The following is a 21,628-nucleotide window of genomic DNA, read 5'->3' as shown; positions in this document are numbered from 1 at the left end:
GCCTTTGGCCATTTTAAGAAGAAGACGGAAGTACCACTGCTGCCTAGGACAAAATAGCATTACCAGTATGCTCTTTGGAGATTCCTTCTGAATCATTAGAACAACTCTGGTTATCACAGGAAAGGGTGGAATGGCATACAGGAACATCCCTGTCCATGGGGTCTTTGTGTAAGGTGTCCTAGATCAGAATTTCTTTAACCGTCTGTTGTGAAAGGAGACAAACAGTTCTACTTGAGTTGTTCCCAACAGCTGGATCAGTTTCTGGAAGATCCCTGGGTGCAGATTCCATCTGTGGGCAGAATTCAATAGAAACTGCTCAGCTTATCTGTTTTAACATTCTGCTCTGCCAGCAAGTAAGTAGCCTAGGGGGTCAGATTGTGCAGAGTTGCTACTTCCCACGCTATCATATTTAGTCTGACAAGGGGTAGGATCTGCCCCCCCTTTTGTTTATGTTCCACCTCACTGTGGTGTTGTCTGTGGTTACTAGTAGAGGCATGGAATCTAAAGATGGTTCAGAGATTTGACAGCATCTATTAATGCTGCCATTTCTTTATTATCTATATGCTTTAATTTGTCCTGCTTGTCCCACAGACCCTGGACTGCCATCTCCTTGGATATAACTCCCCAGGTAAAGTCCAAAACATAGACTGAGTAGGAGCTGAAAAAGAAAAAGGGAGACCTAGGATGACAGACAACTAATTCACCACTCAGAGTAAGTCCCTTTTTGCAAATCCCAGCTCTGCAATCTGAAATGATAGCTGCTGCTGGTGTTGAGTCAAACCTGATTTGATGAACTACTGAATCTTCCTCATGTGAAGTTTGTCCAAAGGAATCACGAGAACAGTAGAGACCACCAAACCTAGAATCCTGAGATATTCCTTGGCAGATGTCGCAGTCGGGCTGAAAAACATCAGAAACTTACTTTTTAAGATTCCACTTTGCCTTAAGGAAGAATATCCGAGGGATGAATCCAGGAGATGTCCCAGAAACACTACTATGTGAGATGGAATGAGAATTTTTCCTTAAGTTCACCTGAAATCCCAGACTGAGAAAGTTTAACCCAAACCAGAAATTTTTTACAACTTGTAAGAGAACCTGCAAAAATAAAGCAGTTGTATAAATATGGAAACATGTGAATGACCTGTAACCTGCAATAGGCTTTTACAGCAGCCAGGCATTTTGTAAACAGTCCTAGATGTTTACAATTCAAAGGATAAAGCTGAGAAATTAAAATGTACACAAGACACAGTAAAATGAAATTATTATCTCAAATCTTTGAGAACTGGAATGTGGTGATGTGTATATTTTAAAACCAAGTTACTGGAAAACTTGAGAGGTGGCATGAGAGGTAAAAGAGACTGTAGAGAAAGCATTCTGAATTCTGAGATTCTGACAGAAAGGAAACTAAAGGTCTATGACTCCAGGTTCCTTCTCTCTTAGGCACCAAAATAGATTCCTGAATAAAACACTTTTCAGATTTGATCTGGGGCAACAAGTTCTATAACCACGTGATATAGCATTTGATCTAGAATAGGAGGAAAAGAGGGGTTAATTGAACAGATGTAGAGAAATCCATTGAACAGGAGGATGTGAATCTCACAGACACCTGTTGCCTTCTGAATGATTCTCAGAACCCAAATGTCTGAAGTTATCTGGTGCCACTTTGGGAAAGTTTTACTGAAATACCAGGTTAAGGAGGGGGAAGAATATGGTGGAGTATATAGGCACAGTCTGCTTTTTAGGTTGTGCTTGGATTTGGAGGCATTTTCCCTGGTACTGCTTTCTGAAATTACATTTGCTTGTGCCTAGCCAGGATTGTGTACTTCATTTCATATGAAAGGAACCTGAACTGGAAGAAAAGTTTCTATTGAATTCTGGCACAGAAATTTGACAAATCTGGGTAATTCTCTGAATAAACTTCCCCCTTTTATCAATTTTTTTAAGGACTTCAGCAGAGAAGGGCCAACCAATACCTTCCTATCCATGGAAGCATTCAGATGCTTAGCTTTGACATCTGTTGATTCTGAGAATGTATCCAGACAAATGTTCTCATCACTGACCCAGTGGCAGCTGCTCTTGGAAACAGCATCAGCAATATCATAAGGATAATTTAAGGTGTGCTTAGATTCCTAAGACACAGAAGATAAAGAATTTTGAGATATCTTTGTTTCTGAAGAAGGAAAGTCAGCAGTTAAATTTTTCATATTGTTAAAGGAAGTCAGCAGAAACATAATCATGTGAGCATGACAATTCAATATTCTGAAGACTAAGATGGAAGTATAAACTTTCTTTGCAAACTTATCAAAAGCTTTCCCATCTTTGTCAGAAGGAGCAGGGTTAAATGCCATAAGGTGTTTTGCAGAAGATGGTTTTGTCACAGAAATCAATGCAGTGTGCAATCTAAGATATGTGAAAATAAACTGGAGTCCAGGGAACATGATATAATTTGTCTGACTTTCACAGGGCAAGTGTCCGACTGTCAGGCAAACTTCTGGCTGCAAAGAAAGTATCTTCTAAGGCTGGCAAAACAGGAGGGATAGCTGCAGGTTAAGGAAAAAAAAATCTACCTTTAACAATTATCTTTTCTGGGACTCTGGTATTTCTTTCTGTTCCCACTGAAATAACTTCTTCATTCTGGCAACAGTATCAGAAAAAGACAACACTTCAGGTGGGTACTCTGATAGAAAATTTTCCTCAGAGTCATACTCTTCTTTCCATGGACAAGGAACTTGAGAAACACTGTCCAAGTCTAATTCCTGTCCCTTAGACTGAGAATAAGAATTCAGAGATTGGAAAAGCTTTTCCTTTTTAAATGAAAACACTATGATATAAAGACTGAAAGGCTTTAAATAAACATTTAGCAGACTGCAGCCAATCGTTGTCTGTCTTAGGTGACACAGGTGAAGAAAAATTCCTCAAGTTGTTTCTTTTTCATGGCAGACCCCACTGCCTCAGAAACGGAGTGTCCTGAAGAATGGTCCTTTCCCCGGAAATCAAGATCCTCATGGCAGCTTTGTGAAGAAATGCCTTCGCCCTCCTTTGATGCCAAGATTGGTTCTCTATTACTCAAAGAGAACAGCCAAACAGCTACAGAGGACTTCCCTGACTCTTGATCCTTAGCAGCTTCCTGAAGAAGAGCATTAGAGGGACAATGAGAAACTGATGAGCAGAGGACCCCAATATGTTTCCAGCTGTTATTCATTGGTGGCCAAGGCAAAGGAGAAGGCAGAGTCAAGATTGAAGCCCCCAAACAATTTTTCTCTTCTTGAGGGTGGGGAAGGAAACATTCAAGGAACCAGGTCCATGTCTCAACCAAAACAAAAAACATTTCCAAGTATGTAGCAGAGCCTTGCTAAGTCAGTCATGCCTCCAGAATAAAAAGGTTTCAGGTAAAACTGTTTAGTGATAACCACCAAAAACACTAGCCTTATCCCTTAGCATCAAATTCGGACAGACAAGATAAACTTTTCCTCACAAATATTGATACAATGGAAAACTATCCCAAACAGTGTACCTATATGCCCAGCCTACTAGATGAGTGTTGATTACTTGAAGCCTACAGGGAATTGCGCACTTTGAAGGCAAGAAAGTTCTCAAAGTTGGGTGTCCTAACCACAGACTTTATACTGCCCTCCTTAAGCAGTAAGGTTTGGTTAGGGTGCATGGAAGGTACTCTAAAGCTTTGAAAGCTGGACAGTCATCCATTCCCTAACAGGAAATGTTCCATACAGCTTAGGCTACTGATACAGTGATCTGATAATGAACATCTAGCATTTTTATCTCTGCTGACTGCATGCTGTAGGTAAGCATCTGGAGTAAATAAATCACTAGTTAGTTTACACAAAATTTCTTAAGAACAGATTTACATTCCTTAAAATGCTTAAAGCCACAGTGAATTAGTATTTTAGTGCAAATAACTAAGGACCTGATTAAAGTAAACAGTGGAAAAATACTTTCAGTAATGTATCAAACTATTATTCTTAAAAGACAAACAATACAAAATTATGTGGTGTACTTTTAACATCCCACAAACAACAAAATGTAAACAGGTTGCATTATATAAAAAAAAGCTTCCTGAAATAGGTTCAGTACCTTTTTAAACTTTCCTTGACGTTTTGCTGCAGCCTGGCCCTGGGAGTCAGAATAATACATAGTGTAAGAGACAATGCACAGACTGCAAACCATGGAGACACTTCCTTGGCAGACAACAGTATCTACAGTCTCTGAAAAACATAAATCACTTCCTGTTCTTGCAATGTGAGCTTGTTGGAATTAAAGTTCTAATCTGAACTCCAACATGTAAATAGATGTCTACAAAAAAATATGAAAGGTATAACAACACCACTGACTGAAAAAAAATGACTCAATATACTCAAAGACCTTCAGTTTGTGCCAGCAATAAGATGGAAAACGCCCAAACAATGAATCTTTTAAGAAGGTGGCTCACAATACCTCAGCATGTACATAAAATATTAGAATAAACATCAGAAAATAATGTTACTCACATGTAACCACTGTTCTGGGCATCTTACACAATTAACACTCAGCCAGTCTGCTTGGAAAGTACACGTGTGCACAACAAAAATACTGTTTGACATGTCTGTAAAGCGGGGATGAAACGAAAGTTGTGAATGAAAACCTCATATCTGCTTGCCTGTCTCTGGGAGAGTGTGAGGGGATATCCACTACAGCATAGCCCCCCTAAATGAAGTCAGGGAGCAATCTCCTCAGGTGGGTGGGGGCAAAGCATGCATAGTACACTACACTGTGGCATGCATGCAGCAACATGTAAACACCGGCTGTCTCTATGCTTTCAAGCTGCAGGTAAAATATACGAGGATGGGACTGGCTAGGCAAATAAAGATAAAAAAGCCCTCATTAAATTACTTGTGCATTTGTTAATCGGGCAAGTAGACTAGTCCAAGGACCCTTTTTAGGTCATTACTCAGACCAAAAAGCAAGACAATACAATTAATGCAGTGAAACAAGCAATGAAGACATCAGTAAAATAGGAATAAATATTGCAAGAAGTTTAGATGAGGCTATCAATAAAGATATTTCACTCTGAAGTGAGACTACACCTTCCAAAATATGAGGTGGAGTTCTACAGCAGTTAGGATGGAGGGAATGAGTGCATCAATTGGAGACCATGAGAACTTCATACTGATTCTAAGAGCCAAAAAGAAAGCTCCAGACAAGTTTAGACTGATGTCAAAGCATGCCAATAATGTACCACATTTCTAGGCAAAAAGAAGGCAGTTACACAGATGATTCATTCATTTTATTTATCAGTAGCAAGCAACCAAACTGTAAGGTAGCACATTTGCCAAATCTATCTATGAAAGTATGGATGCAGCAACAGTACCTGTACTGCACAGAAAGGAAAAAAAGAGCAAACAGATGGCAGATTTATTTTAATAAAGAGTGGGAAAGAGGTAGAAAGAACTAGAAGGCAGCTTTAGGGACTGTTATACTTTCTAATTTGCAATTATTCTTAAGCACCTGCTGTCAATATTTTTTCTCATTCAAGAAACAACAAATTGAACTAATGAAAACTGAAATATCAAAATTTATGCACAACAACTTTGTGCTTTTCTGCAGCAGAAGTTGAGAAGATTATGAGGTGACTAATCGAACATTAGTGGCCATGTGATATGCAAGCAATAATGCCCAACAGGGTGCATATTACTTGGGAAATAATGCATGCCCAATGGTGTCGTGAGGACAGACACTACGGGCAGATGGCCTCTACACCCCTGCAATGGTGTTATTTCCCCAAACAACAAAACAAGACTAGAATGCAGGAATACCAAAGAAACAAACAAACGTAGGCAGAAAACAATTTAATATATCACAGCAAAGCTTTCGGGTGAAACCCTTCTTCAATACTTAGTATTGAAGAAGGATTTCCCCAAACAACACACACCAATAAGGGCATTACTGTGCTTAGAGAATGGGCTATCTGTTAAACTTAGTACTTTTTTATTAGTATTTACTTTTTTATATTTTTGATATGCAAAACAGTTCTTCTGTCTAATATTTCAAACTTACTGTAACACATATAATTGCTGCTGGAGGAAGTACTCTACATCCAAAATGTAAATTATATTAGTCGTCGATGTCTATACACACACACACACACACACACACACACACACACACACACACACACACACACACACACACACACACAGAGTACAACTGTGGAAGCTGAACTTACCATAACAGTAGATGTTCAAATGAACACTGCTGCAGTAACCCTAGCTATATGGGTTACGTCTTGCCAAGTATATAACAGATGGACAGCTTCCAAAGCTTCAGGGCACCTTCCACTCACCCAAAATGTCAAGCAGCTCAAGCTGAGATGCTTAAAAGACAAATTTGGGTACAAAGTTCTTTATAGCTTTCCTGCCAGCAGAGAAAGGGAGGTTAAGCCCTGAAAGGACAATGCTAGGAACAACAAAAATATATGTCCACACCCTAGCATAAAAAACTCACCACAAAACAAGGGGATGGAGGGAAGGAGTGGCTACTGCAGCAGTGATCATTTAAACATTTACTGTTATGGTAAGTTTAACTTACACAACTGTACTACATTCTTCATATTGAGCACTGCTGCGGTAGGCCTTAGCTATATTGGTAGATTACCACAGTTTACTATATTTGGGAGGTAGAAAGAGAAGGGTCCAGCATTCCCTGTTGAATGTTACTAGCAAAGCTTGATCTGGACCAAGAAAAGGAATCAAGCTTACAGTGGTTTGTAAAAGTATGTACAGAGGACCAAGTAGCAGCTTCTAGAATACAACCCTTTTCAAAAAGACATAGATGAAGCCAAGGTCCTAGTAGAGTGGGCCTTGATCCTGCCTAGAGTAGATTTGTTATGGTGAGTGCTACATCCCTCCTCTGGGCCAGTAATCAAGGAGCTTCAATCCCCACCACTGACACTGGTGAGGAATGTTCACTTGGAACTAAAATAGATACACACAGTATTTTCAGATGCAGCTATCTGCACCAAGCACAATTTCCCTTAAGAGCACACAAGGAACATGCTCAATCATAGAGCTGGGTTCCCTCTCTCTCTCTCGCTCTCCAGGCCCCAATAAGACTCTCTACTGACACAGCTGTAGAGTTGAGTCCTCAGTTGAGTGTTCCATGCCAAGTCCTCCACCATCCTCTCTGTGAAACCTGTCACAGATTTACCAGCTATGCCCCCCCCTCTGCCCAAACTATAAGGTAGATACTGCCATCTGAACACTCCAAAGCCAGCTACTCTAATGATCTTACCAGGGTATCCAATTATACTAAGTAACATTAATACTAATGCAAATGGTAATGTTTGACCAATACAGCAAGGCTTTCAGGGGCAGCCAAAGTGTCACCAAATAAATATAACTACTCTCAAATGTTAAAATATTCTGTAAAAAAACAGCCACAATCAAAAGTTTAAATATATTTAATAATAAATAATAAAAGAACATGAAAATACTAATTATCAATTTACAATAAACTCCAGAGTTTCAATCACAGGAAACTAACACCACCACCAATGGAAAGATTCACACAGATACAGAAAAACAATCCTTAACTAATCTCACTATATTTTCCTGACTGATCTAACGAATTGCTGTCCTCTAGTTCACTTACTAGAGCAAGGCAAGATGATACAGGTCAGTAGTCCTTCTTGGTCAGGTTTAAGAATCAGATTGCACTGAGACTTCTGTCTCATCTAGTATTAAAACAATTTCAGTGCTTGATTACAGAATGGCATTGCATACATTGGGTCACCTGACTTCTGTCTCCCGCACTACCCCCTTAGTAGAAACTGAACCAGAGTCTAGCACATATATTTGTCATAATACACACACAGAGCTTTGCTAAAATGTGTTACAGTACGTGGAAACTATAAAACCATTTCAAAAACATCAACCTTCCCAGGGTAGCAATTAGTTCACCCCTAAGGATAATATGGTAGTATTCCTAATCCTGGTTTTCATGGACATTTTACCTCTGGCTGCAATCAGAAATGTATGGCCTAAACCAGGTAATGTAATTTAATTTCACACTATTTTTAAAGTTAGCTGGACTCAGATTAACCTCTTCTCTTCCAGTATCTTCTGTTACAATATATTAATTTCAACAGTTATAAAACAGTCTAACGTACAGGTGTATTTATTTCCTAACTAGCAGGACTCACTGTTGGTACATTTTTAACAGAAGCAGCTTTACAAATACATTTTCAACACAAGCACCTGCACAAATCAGTTTGATATACAAATGACACATAATTCTTTACAAAACTCCAGATAACTGTGCTGGCATATATTGCACATCCACTGCCTTACTTCTCCTGTCATAGCTGGCAATACCTCATCATCATCATCATCTCTCTCCCCCCTTTGAAGACTCAAGCTAGTTTTTCCAGTCACCTTGGAGAAACATGGCTTGAGAAAAATTAGACTGTATGGGAATACATTAACCCATATCCTGGTGTTGAGAACCCGTCTACATTGGCATTGCTGACACCACTACAGTGCTGTACTGTTACATCACATACTTGTAACCCTAAGCTCCACCTTAATAACTTGGCATTTTTCTGTCTGGCGTGATGTAGCCATAAATCCCCCTCAGACTTCTGCTACCCACTGCAAATTCTCAGCACAAGGAACTCCCTATCATGGTAATACTTCATCATGTTAACATGGTACAGTATGTGCCCTGCTTTCTGACTACCAGTTTTACCATGTAGTTAACATCACTAACCTTCCTTACCACTTTGAAGTGTCCCTCCCAAGCTGCCTGCATATTACTGAGTATGACAGGAATGAGCACCATAACCTCCTGTCCACCAACATACCATCGGGCTGGAGCATTCCTGCCATACCAGACCTTTTTCTGCTGTTGGGCTCCTGCCAGGTTCTTCTGTGCCAAGACCAAGAGCTCCCTAAACTTTGTCCTCAGGTTTAGTATGTTTGCCAGAACAGACTCCTTGTGGAATTCACACTCACCCTCCCACTCATCATAAATCAAATCTAAAGGCCCCCCTCACCCTATGCCCATAGAGCAACTCAAAGGGTTAAAAAACTGTGGATTCCTGGGGTATCTCTCTGTATGCAAACAGTAGATGGGGTAAATATTTGTCCCACTCTCTCAAACTGATCTGCAAATGCCCACAGCATGGTCTTTAGTGTAGAGTTTAACCTCTCCACAAGACCATTAGTCGGGGATGGTAGGGGTTGGTCTTCAGGTGCTTCAACCCCCCAGCACTCCCACAGACAAGCCAGCAGGTCTGACATGAAATTGGCACCTCTGCCAGCCAGTATTTCTTTCAGGAAACCTACCCTGCTGAAAATCTCTAACAAAGCATTTACCATCTTCTCTGACTCAATGGAGGATAGAGCCACTGCCTCACGTGTTGTAGTAGAATAATCTACCACCAGGATATATTTCTTCCCTGTGGAACTTCAGGTACTCAAGAGGGCCCACAATATCCATAGCTACCCTCTAAAACAGCTCCTCAATCACAGGCAAAGGGATCAAAGGAGCTTTGATCTTGTCTCCTGCCTTGCCCATCTTTTGGCACTGCTCACAGGTCCTGCAGTACCCTGTTACATCCCTTGCAATCTCAGGCCAATAAAAGTTCTGTATATTATGCCTCTTGTAACGCTTTATGCCTATATGACCTGCAAAAGGAAGGTCATGGGCTATGTCTAGAAGTGCCAGACGTTAGGCTCTGGGCACTAACAACTGCTGCATTACCTCACCTTTAAGCCATCCCCCTCAGGGGTCCACTCTCTATACAGTAACCCTCTGTTCCATTATACAAACTCCTTTTCCTTGAGAATGAAGTGCTTCCTTAGCTACTTCACTCAAGCCTCTTAGTGTAAGGTCAGAGAGCTGAGCCCATCTCATTGACTCTTCCAAGCTCTCCTTCCACAGGAAGTTTGGTATCTTCTGACAGCCGTGCCTCACTGTCAGCCTGGGTACTACCACTCACCTCTGCTCTTGCAGATCAGTACCTACCGGCAGCTGTGACTCATCTTCAGGCTCACAGCTACAGGGTAGCTCCCTCCCTGAAATAGCACCATTACCAGCCCCAGCTTCAGGTGTGGGGTCTGTCTGCGTCTCTCCTAGGCTACCAGATCCACATGCCTGTCTCCAAGCCTGACTGCATGTAACTGCATGCACACAAACTGTTGCATTATCAGAATCACTCCCTATCAAGACATCTGCAGGGATATCCTCAAAACACACCTACTTGTTTTCTTCCTTTTCCACACTCCTAGTCAAGGTGAACCCAGGCCAAAGGTATTTGGAATGGGTTTCCTCCTAAAGCTCTGACTGGAGTGGACTGCTGAAGCAAGTACTGCTCCTCTTAAACCACTGCAGGCTTCACAAAGGTTATGTCAGAGGTTGTCTCTCTCTTAGCAGTGGTCTGTCTTCCATTCACGAAGATAGGGTACAAACTCTGTGATAGTTTGATACCCCTCTTGTCTCCAGACAACTTACCACTGGCATTCTGTTATTCCCACCTGCTGGCTCCCCCACCTTTTGTTCCTCACCTTGCTTCCATGGACATCTGTATGCTACATAGCCCAACTAGTTACATTTAAAGCATCTAAACCTTGATCTGGCTGTGTACCTGAACTAGCGGCTTCCCCATTAAATGTGGATTCCATTGGTGTGGTTTAGGCTGCCCATCATAGGTTCCCTTCTATCCATGTGCAGCACTGGGTAGGTATCCCCTTGTTGTGCAGTGGTGCCCTGCTTGCCAAGTACAGATTCCCATTTTCTCCCCAGCTCATCTGCAGAGTTTCACTCCCGGTCTGCCAGCGGATTCTTATGTCCTCAGGAAAAGTGCTAAGGGCTTATTTTATCATCAAAAGGTCTGCCAGACTTTCAAAGGTGGTGACCTGACACCCACTCACCCACCTAAGAAAATAAGTGCTTAACTCAGCAATATAATCATATACATTTAATCTGCCTTGCGCATATGCTCATTAAACTTTTTTCTGTAAGCTTCAGGTGTTAAACTTAAACATTCCAATAAACATCGTTTAACTTTATCAAATTTTAAACAATCAGTATCAGACAATTTAGAAACAGCAGTTACAGCTTTACTATGGAGTAAGGGGGTCAGGAACCATACCCAGACCCCTTGGTCAACATTATACTGTTTGTATAATCTTTCAAATATATGAATAAAGCTATCAAAATTATCATCCTCTGTAAACTGTGGGAAGAAATTTATTGACCTTTACTGCTTCTGGGGTTCAGTTATTCCCTTCCCCATTACCTCTATGACCCTGATGAAGAGTCAGCATCTTTCTCATGTTTGTGCTGTTTCTCATTTTCTTTGGCCTTCAAATGCCACAGTCTCTCTATTGATTCTAATTCCATAGTTTTTGCCTGCCACAGTCTCTCATTTTCTTAAGCTTCCAAATGCCACAGTCTCTCTGCTGATTCTGATTCCAAATGTTTGGCCTCCAGATCAAGTCTCTAACTCCAGACAGACTTTTTAAGTCCTCTGAGGAAAAGGTGAACTGTGCTGTTTCTGGGGGCTGCAAATCCCCATTACCAGACTGGTTGTCTTCCTGGTTGCTGGTCAGTGCTGCAGCTGTGACTAAGACAGAAATCACTTCCTCTTTAGTCAGGTTGGCACGCACCAGTCGTTTGGCTTCCCACACCTTGGCCAACTGGTTCTTTGTCAGCTTGCCATAATCCTCCACTGACATCTTAGCCTGCTTTCCCTGACTACACTAAACTAACAAAAATAAACAAATAAAATAAATAAAAATGAAACTCTGTATGTTTACCTCATGGCTGCTGAGAGTACCCAGACCTTCAGTGACAACTACCTACAGGCTACAGAAGTTCAATTAATATCCACACCACTGCTCACCAATATGTGATGTCCCTCCTCTGGGCCAATAATCAAGGATCCTCAATCCTTACCAGTGAGGAACATTGACTTGGAACAAAAATAGATAACACACAGTATTTTCAGATGCAGCTGTCTACACCAAACACAATTTCCCTTAAAGATCACATAGGGAACACACACAGTCTTGGGGCTGGGTTTCCCACTCTCTCTCTCCAGGCCCTAAATAAGACTCCCCACTGACATAGCTGTACAGCCGAGTCCTCACCAGAGTGTTCCAAGCCATGTCCTCCACCGCCCTCACTGTGAAACCATTGCTCTGTGTCCATGCTCCAAGTAGGTTACACACACACTCTGAGATTTGATTCTCAGACGCACACACATATATACACACACCTGGGAAAGGCTGTCACAGATTTACCAGCTATGCCCCTTCTTCTGCCAAGACTATAAGGTAGATAGTGCAACCAGAGCACTCCAAATCCAGCTACTCTAAGGCTCTTATCAGGGTATCCAATTATAATGAGCAAAATTAATACTAATACAAATGGTAGTGTTTGACCTACTGGAAATTGGCACCTCTGCCAGTCAGTATTTCTCTCAGGAAACCTACCCTGCAAGGCTTTCAGGAGCAGCCACAGTATCACTATATATATATATATATATATATATATATATATATATATATATATATATATATGTATAAGTACTCTCAAAGGTTAAAATATTCTCTAAAAGATGAGCCACAATGAAAAGTTTAAATATATTTAATAATAAACAATAAAAGAATGTGAAAATACTAAATATCTATGTATAGTAAACACCAGGGTTTTAGTCACAGAAAATACTAAACATAACACTAATGGAAAGATTCACACAGATATAAAAAACAATACTTGACTAATCTCACTAAATTTTCCTGACTGATCTAAAGAACTACTTGTCCCCTAATTCACTTACTAGATCAAGGCAAGATGATGTAGGTGAGAAGTCTTTTGTTATTAGGTTTCACAAACAGAATGCTATGAGACTTCTGTCTCATCTAGTATTAAAACAACATTTCAGTGCTGGATTACAGAGTGACATTGCATACATCTGGTCACCTAATGTCTGGCTCCAACACTACCCCCTTTACTAGAAACCCAGCATCTATCACATGTGTCATAATACACACAGAGCTTTGATAAGATGTGTTACACCATCTGGAGGCTATAAAACCATTTCAAAAACTTCCACCCTTCCAGTGTACCAATTAGTTCACCCCCAAGGACAATATAGTAGTATTCCTAGTCCTGGTTTTCACGGACATTTTGTCTCTGGCTGCAATTAGAACTGTAAGATACAATCTATATGGCCTAAACCAGGTAATTTAAATTCAGACTATTTTTCAAAATTACATGGACTGAGATTAACTTCTTCTCTTCCAGTATCTTCTGTTGCAATATATTCATTTCAACACTTACAATGCAGTCTGACATACAGGTGTATTTCTTTTCTGTCCAGCAGGACCCACTGTTGGCACATTTTTAACATAAGCAGCTTTACAAATTCATTTTCATCACAAGCACCTGTACAAATCAGTTTGATATACAAATGACATATAATTCTTTCTAAAACTCCAGCAAACTATGTGGGCATTTGTTACACATCCACTGCCTTACTTCTCCTGGCATAGCTGGCAATACCTCACATAATCACAATGAATATAAAACAAGGTAATACAGCCTTGGAAAATAATTTGGAAATAGTTTGTTTTGACACAGGTTGTCCCATCTCACCTTCACAAAAAATGTACAACTGATCCAAAGTACCAGATTTATCTATGGACATCAAAGGTATGGAGTACAGGTAGTCCCAGAGATACAAATGCCTGACTTATGTACGACCTGCACTTACGAACTACCATAAAGCATATTATGTGAAAAAAATTGATTTACTGTACATACAATGGTTCACAGGTATGAAGGCGCTCTCATAAAAACATTATGTGCCTTCAGTGGTACATCAGCTTGAGGAAGCAAACTTCCCGCCAGTTTGAATAATGCATTTTTGAGTGTGTGTAACTTTATACAGTAGCTAGCTTACAGTACAGTATATTTTTCTGTTACAAATATTTACAGTACTCTTGTAAAATGCCTCAAAAGCATACATTTGGTGCTAGTGCAGATGATGCATCAAAGAAATGGAAAACAATCACTATTGAACAAAAAGTAGAAATAAACTGATTGGAAAGAGGTAAAATGCCAGTCATTGCCAAATTGCTAGGCTACAGTCGATCAATGATCATACCCACTGTGGAAAAAAAAAGTAAAAATAATGGATCATGTAAAAGGCTCTGTGCCGATGAAAGCTAAAATTACTACCAAGCAACACAGTGGTTTAATTATTGAGATGGAAAAGTTACTGATGATTTAGTTAGAAGATCAAAATCAGTGTAATATTCCTATTAGCCTTTTGTTAGTGCAGGCAAAAGTTCAAAGTCTTTTCAGTGATTTAAAATCTTGTGAAGGTTATGAAGAAAATGTTGAGTGTGATGAAGAATTTGTAGTCAGTAGGGACTGGTTCAATCATTTTAAAGTGAGAGCAAACTTGCACAACATTAAAGTACAAGGTGAAGGTGAAGGTGAAGCTGAAGCAGCAAGTGCTGATGTAAGTGCTATGAGTGCAATTCCTGAAATGTTGAAAAAAATCATTGAGGAGGGAGATTATATGCCAGGCCCAATTTTTAATGTAGATGAAAATGGGTTATATTTTGGAAAAAAAATGCTTGAAAAAATACATTTCAAAAGAGGGAAAAATTGCACCAGGGCATAAAGCATTGATGGCTAGGCTAACGTTATTGCTTGGAAGGAATGCATACGGGGATTTCAAGCTTAAGCCTTTGCTTGTGTATTGCTGCCTGAATTTGAGGGCACTTAGAGGTATCATTAAGGCAGCCCTTCCCATTATTTGGATGGCACAAAGGCTTGGGTTACTACTTCATAGGTTCATAGGTTACTACTAAGCTAACTGCCCTTGCAAGCCATTTTAAGCCTAGCCAATTATCCCTTGTGAGACTCAAACCCTGCACCTTGTGTTTGTAAGGCAAACACCTTAACCATTAGGCCACCCCAAGCATTTTAGATGACCTTTAAACCAATGTAAAAGAGGTATCTTTGCCACCTTTGAAGACTGGTTCTTGAACTATTTCATCCCTGCCACTGAATGTTATTGCTTAGGAAAACATTTTCAAAGATCAAACACAGAGAATTAGTTGCCAAAAGTACCAATAACCAAAAGGAAGGCAGCTGAAGGAGAATCAGGCAGTAAATTTTGGTTATTGGGAAAAAAAATTCCCTTCAAGATTCTGCTTGTGCTCAACAATGCACCTGGACATCCAAGCATTTTAGATGACCTTTAAACCAATGTAAAAGAGGTATCTTTGCCACCTAACACCACACCCCTATTGCAGCCAATGGACCAGGGAGTAATAGCCTCACACTTAAGGCCTGTTATTTACTGCGGAACTTATCACAAGCAGTCAGTGCTACCCAAGACAATGTGACAACCTTAAGGGATTTCTGGAAGAGTTATACTTATGATGCCATAAAATATTGCTCATTCTTGGGATGAAGCCAAAAAGTCAAATATGAAAGGAATGTGGAACAAACTGTGTCCACAATTCACACAAGAGGTTCAAGGGTTTAGAACAGACATCACCAAAGTTAGGCAAGGTGTGGTTGATATTTGTAATCAACTAAAATTGGATATCAATGAAAATGATGTTGTTGAGGTATTAGCGTCCCATGGCAAAGAACTGAGTAATGAAGACCTTACTGAATTGTAGAAGCAGTAGAGGAAAGTGACAACCTTGACATGCCAGAACCTAAAAAATTTACAACAAAACAGTTGGCTGAAGCCTTTCATCTCACTGAAGCAGGAATGGCAAAATTAGAGGAGTAAGATCCTACTACAGAGAAGTTTACCAAAGTTTACTGTGCAGTTAATTAAGGCCTCAGCTGTTATAAAAGTATTTATAATAAGAAAAGAATTCTCTGTGCAATCTTCCCTTGATGCTTACTTCAAGAAATTGTATCCAGTACAGTATAATAAACCCTGACTGGTAGGTTTGTTTCCACTTTTTTTTTTGGTAAACTGTTATTATGTTTAAGATGTTTTAGTGTGCGTCATAAGCATTTTATAAGTATAGAAAGGTAAAATATATGAGAACATGTTCCACACAAATCCGATTTAAGAACAGCTTTAAAATGTAACTCGTTCATAACATGGGGACTGCCTGTATCCTTTCTGCCTCATTTTTAGGTTTAGGAAAGAAAATGGGGAGATGAATAGTTTGCCTCAAAGTAAATGTAGATACCAGTTTAAGCATAAAAGAATGATTAGTTTTTAAAGAAACACTGCCACTGAGGAAAATGAAATAGGGCTGACTCACCATGACAGCTTGCAACTCAGATAACCATCTTGAAAAGGTCAGACCAATCAGTAAAACCTTTCCATGTTAAGAACCTCAAGTCAGCCAGATCAGCTAGTTCAAATGGAGCAAGTGTTAGCTTCTCTAACACAAAACTAAGATCCCATGGAGGGCCACCCTTTCAAGAACATTATGATGTGAGATTGCACTGAAAGAACAGGATCCACAGGCAGACACCCTGAAATGGCTGACATATGAAAATTGACAGAGGAATAAGAAAGGCTGTAGGATAGTAATTCACACAAACATTGTAAAAAACAGGGAACAACTAGCCCTGAATTAGGGATGGTTATGTTGTTGGCACCAACTAGAAAATCTCTTCCACTTGCTAATCTATGATTTTCTAATAGCAGGCTTTCCTGACTCCATTAGTACCTGTGGCATGTTCTCAAAAAACAGGGATCTAAAATGAATTAAGACCATATCATCCAGGCAGTCAATTGAAGAAGACTGATGTCAGGGTGCATTAAACACCCCTGGTCTTGTGGGTGTAGATCCAGTCTGAAAGGAAGCTTGTGGTAATTGCCCTGGGCCAATAACCAAAAGAAGTGAGTCACCACAATGATCTTGGGGAATTCCTTTTGAATCTTCAGAAGTACTCTGGATATTAGTGAAAAGGGTGGAAAGACATACATGAACATTCCTGTCCAAAGAAAATAAAAGGCATCTGTCTTCCAGGCCTTCTTGCATAGAGGGTCTTGTCTAGGTCCTGCTCAGCTTGTCTGGTACACAGTTTTGCTCTGACAGAATGCAGGATGCCTGTAGAGGGAAACTTGTGATGTGAATTTAAATTCTAAGCTAACATGATTAGTCTGCAAAGGGGGTATGACTTGGTTCCCCCTTGGTTGCTGAAGTAGCACATGATTGCAATATTGTTTGTAACCACTTGAAGACATCCTGGAGACAAAAAAATCGTTAAGGGAGTTGACTGCCTTGATCAGGGAAAGCAAATCCTTGATATTTATGTATGCCATTAATGGCCCACACCCCCCTGCAGCTTTATACCTCATGAAACTGCTCCCCAAGCAAATTCCAAAATGTCTGTTGTAACGGACTGCTTTGGAGTAGGGAGTGAGAAGGGGAGACCTAGATTTAAGGATATCTGCTGTCTCTACCTAAAGATTTCACTTCTGACAACTCCACACCCTAGGACCTGAAAAGATAAGGAGCAATGATGTCCAGACCAAAGAGATTTCAGATACCACTGTATGTTTATCATATGGAGTCTTGCCAGGGGCATCAAGAGAATCATATGTAGATGTCATGAGACCAAAATCCTGAGGTAATCCCCCACAGTGACCAAAGCCTGAGTGGAAAACCTTACAAATAGATCTAAATAAGAACTTATTTATTTTTCCTGTGGAAGAACAGCTTTTTGAATTGAGGTGTCTAGCTGATATTCCAGGAACACAATCCTATATCAGGGAGTCAAGAAAGACTTTTGAGTGTTCTCTTGGAATCCCACTTTTTGCAAAAGATCACTCTCCCAAGTGAGAGATTCCTGACATGTTAAAAAAGACTCTGCAAAGATAAGCAAGTTATATAAATATGAAATAATGTGGATACCTTGTAGCCTGATGAGCTATAACTGGAGCTATACACTTTGTGAATACTCTTGAAGCAGTAGAGAGTCCAAAGGGTAAGGCAGAAACTGATAATGTGAACCAGATGCACAAAATCTTAAGAAACATTTGAAATCTGAGTGAAAAGGGATGTGATGACTGTGAAGTGACAACAGATTGAATCTGAGCACCATCACAAACAGGGTTAATAAAAAAAGATCCAGAAATGGTCTCCATGCATTTTCTTTCTTTGGCACTCAGAACATCCTTGAATAAACTCCATCCCCCACCCGAGAAGAAGGAATTAGGTCTATCGGTCCTTGGGACAGCATGTTCATAGGTTAGTACTAGGCTATCGGCCCTAGGGCCTATACAAGCCTAGCCATAACAGTTCCCTGGATATTTCCTCCAATAATATTTATTTCCTTGGACCCCTGTCTAGCAGGGTGACTGACATGATTCCCAGGGTGAATCTATCTCCCATCCAATCACCAAGGTTCCTTTTGAAGAGGGCTAAGGAGGCACTCTGCGTGACATGTATGGGCGGTCTATTCCATAGTATGGGGAGTCTCTGGGTCAGGAACCTATCCCTCCAGCATGTTTTGTTCATTGTGATGACAAGGTTTAGAACCCCTGGAGCATGTGGCTTTGAGGGATTGGGATTTCTTTAAGTGGAGCATGTCCAACAGCTCAGGGTTTGACATGGCCTTGTATGTTAAGCAGAGATCGCCTCCGAGTAGACGATATGCCACAGAGTATAGCTGCAGTTTTTTTAGATGGTCAGCATAGGACATCTGCTTTAGGCCTGTGATTCTTTTAGTGAGGTATTTCTACGGCCTTTCCAGCTGTTGCAGATGTCTTGGTTGGTACTAGGCTATTGGCCCTAGGGCTTATACAAGCCTGGCCATAACAATTCCCTGGCTATTCTTCCCACACTATTTACTTTCCTGGACCCTTGTCTAGCAGGGCAACAGATGTGATCCCTGGGGTGAATTTCCTTTCTCCCATCCAATCAAGGTTCCTTTTGAAGAGGGCAAAAGAGGTGCTCTGCTTGACATGTATGGGCAGTCTATTCAAGAGTCTGGGGAGTCTCTGGGTCAGGAACCTATCCCTCCAGCATGTTTTGTTTATTCTGATGACAAGGTTTAGATCCCTGGAGCGTGTGGCTCTGAGGGATTGGGATTTCTTTAAGTGCAGCATGTCCAACAGCTCTGGGTTTGACATGGCCTTGTATGTTAAGCAGAGATCGCCTCTGAGTAGACGATCTGTGACAGAGTATAGCTGGAGTTTTTTAAGGTGGTCAGCCTAGGGCATCTGCTTTAGGCCTGTGATTCTTTTAGTGAGGTATTTCTGTGGCCTTTCCAGTTGTTGCAGATGTCTTGAGAGGTACATACCAAATGGGGCATTGTATTCTATAATGGGTCTGAGGGATGAGTACAGTGGGACAATGACCTCCTTTTTCCTGGATGAAAAGCCCTTAGTGATGAGGTGTGCCACACAGAAGGATATCCTGACTGTTGTGGCGATGTGGTTATTGAAGGTGAGACCACTGTCCACCTGTGCCCCTAAGACTCTCATCACACTTCCAGTGTTTAGTGTACTGCCACCTATGTGGTAATTCATGGGTACATGTTTTTTCCCAATGGGGATAACTATACATTTCTTGGCATTAAGCTTGAGCCCATGGCTCTGGCACCAAGCATCTGTTTCTGTAAGGCCCATTTGTAGAATATCCACATCATTTGGGGATTCAATAAAGGCTCCCAGTTTGCAGTCATCTGCGAACTGTGTTAGCCAGAGTCCCTTAGTGTTGGCCTGTACTTCAGAGAAGTCAAACAAGAGCGGTCCCAGGACAGAACCCTGAGGTACTCCACTTGTCACTTGTCTGGAACTGGATTTGGAGTCGGCTACTTTTACAGTCTGGATTCTGTCAGTAAGCCAGTTGGCAACCCATCGAGTGATGTAGGGATTTATGCGCAGCTTTGTAAGTTTATCTATGATTCCAGAGTGGGGAATGGTATTAAAGGCCTTGGCCAAGTCCAGATAGGCTGTGTGGACAGCCTTACCCTCGTCCACAGCTCTGGAGACTGATTCGAAGAAGTCAATCAGGTTCAGGAGACAAGATCGGCCCTTCATGAACCCAAACTGGGTGGGTCCAGTGTTTGAAGGTTGCCAATGTCTTTGTTTATAAGTCCCATGATAATGCATTACATACCCTTGCAGATCAGGCTCGTTAGACTGATGGGACGGTAGTTCCTGGGATCCAAGGTGGACCCCTCCCTTGTGGAGTGGGATAACTGCAGCTGTGTGCCACTCAGTGTGCATGAAGCCTGCGGTGAGGCTATGATTAAACATGACACTTAGGTGAGGTGCCAGTTCATTTTGTAGTTCATGTAGTACACAGTCTGGGATGTCATCTGGTCCCATGGATGCTATATTCTTAGCTTTGGAGAGTGTGATTTCTACCTGTGTGGCCGTGATTACCAGAATTTGGCAATATTTTGGTATTGAGATGGGCCCTTTAGGGGGTGAGAGGGGGGGGTAAAGTTGGCACTAAATCGATTTGCCAGGACATTGGCAATATCCTTGGGATCAGTATATTTAATGCCATTCTGTTGTAACTCAGAGCGGATCTGAACATTGCCATTTAGATTCTTAACATAACTATAGAATGCCTTGTGGCTGTCTTTGGAATCTTTGGCAATTTTATTTTCGTAACTAGCTTTGGAGGATTTTATGAGGGATCTCAACTTCTTACTGAGGCTTGTAAGGGAGTTTTTTACATCATGCAATTTTCCTCTTTTTTGCAACAGTTGATTCCTTCTGTTGTATAGTTTGTTTATGGCAGGGGACCACCAGATTGACTTTCTTTTTTTGAAGGAGAGCATCTTGGTTCTATCTGGGATGGCATGATTCATGCATGAGTGGATGTGCTCGTACAGTGCAGGATTCAGCAGTCGAACTTTCAGATCCCGTCTGCATGGGTGTCATGAAGTATGTCACTTCTGACTTAAGTAGCATGAAGTTGGCTTTGGAGAAGTTTTTTACAGAGTTTTCCTTACTGGGGGGTGGGGGTGGGATGTGGATGTCAAGGGTGATTTGCTTATGGACAGACCTGACCAATGAGGGGGTGACCACCGGTGTGGAGCATCTATCTCCCATGTTGGTAATGACCAGGTCTAGGATATTGGAGCCCCTGGTGGGACAATGGATTAGTGGCTCCAGGGCGTTGGAATTTATGAATTCCAAGAACCATTTTAAAAAGGTGTTGGTACCCGAGTAGTTTTCCCAGTTAATGGCAGGGTAGATGAAATCACCCAGTATTAGGGTGTTTGGTTGTATCTTAATATTTTCCATTATGTTTAGAAAAGTGTAGTGAGAATCTTGGGGCATGGTGGGGGATCTCTAGCAAGCTACAATTTGGATTGCAGTCTTACCTAGTGTTAGTTGCACCTGGAGAATTTCAGATGCATTGTGTTGGGCAATTAACATGGAGGTGTGAATATCCTTGGTGAATATGAACACTCCTCCACCTTTAGTGTTTCGGTCTTAGTTTGATGGCCAAAAAGTGTGGTAAGAGTTGTAGCCTGGTATTGCAGGTGTGCTCTCTGGAGCCTTGAACCAGGTCTCAGTGATAGGAACAGTTGGAAACAAAAGAGCCAGATTTGCAGGATGAGGGATGACCCCCCCCCCCCCAGAAAGGAGGGAGCTCCTCAC

The 21,628-nt window shown here is 41.0% G+C and overlaps 1 protein-coding gene across 2 annotated transcripts in view; it reads right to left on the bottom strand.

The window, feature by feature from the left end:
- TPP2 (tripeptidyl peptidase 2) overlaps positions 1 to 21,628 on the bottom strand; it is a 2,672,548-nt gene that overhangs the window by 543,297 nt on the left and 2,107,623 nt on the right. The window contains exon 24 of one of the 2 annotated variants that reach the window (XM_044071246.1): positions 4,093 to 4,131. The exons of the other annotated variant lie outside the window; for it this stretch is intronic. Coding sequence (XP_043927181.1) covers positions 4,093 to 4,131 — 39 coding nt within the window. The remainder of the gene's footprint in view (positions 1 to 4,092; positions 4,132 to 21,628) is intronic. 2 annotated transcript variants of the gene reach the window in all.

The sequence above is a fragment of the Protopterus annectens genome, chromosome 5.part0 (assembly GCF_019279795.1).
Source record: "Protopterus annectens isolate FY-2018-M chromosome 5.part0, PAN1.0, whole genome shotgun sequence".
NCBI classification, from domain to species: domain Eukaryota; kingdom Metazoa; phylum Chordata; order Ceratodontiformes; family Protopteridae; genus Protopterus; species Protopterus annectens.
This window is presented reverse-complemented; position numbering and strand designations above follow the sequence as displayed.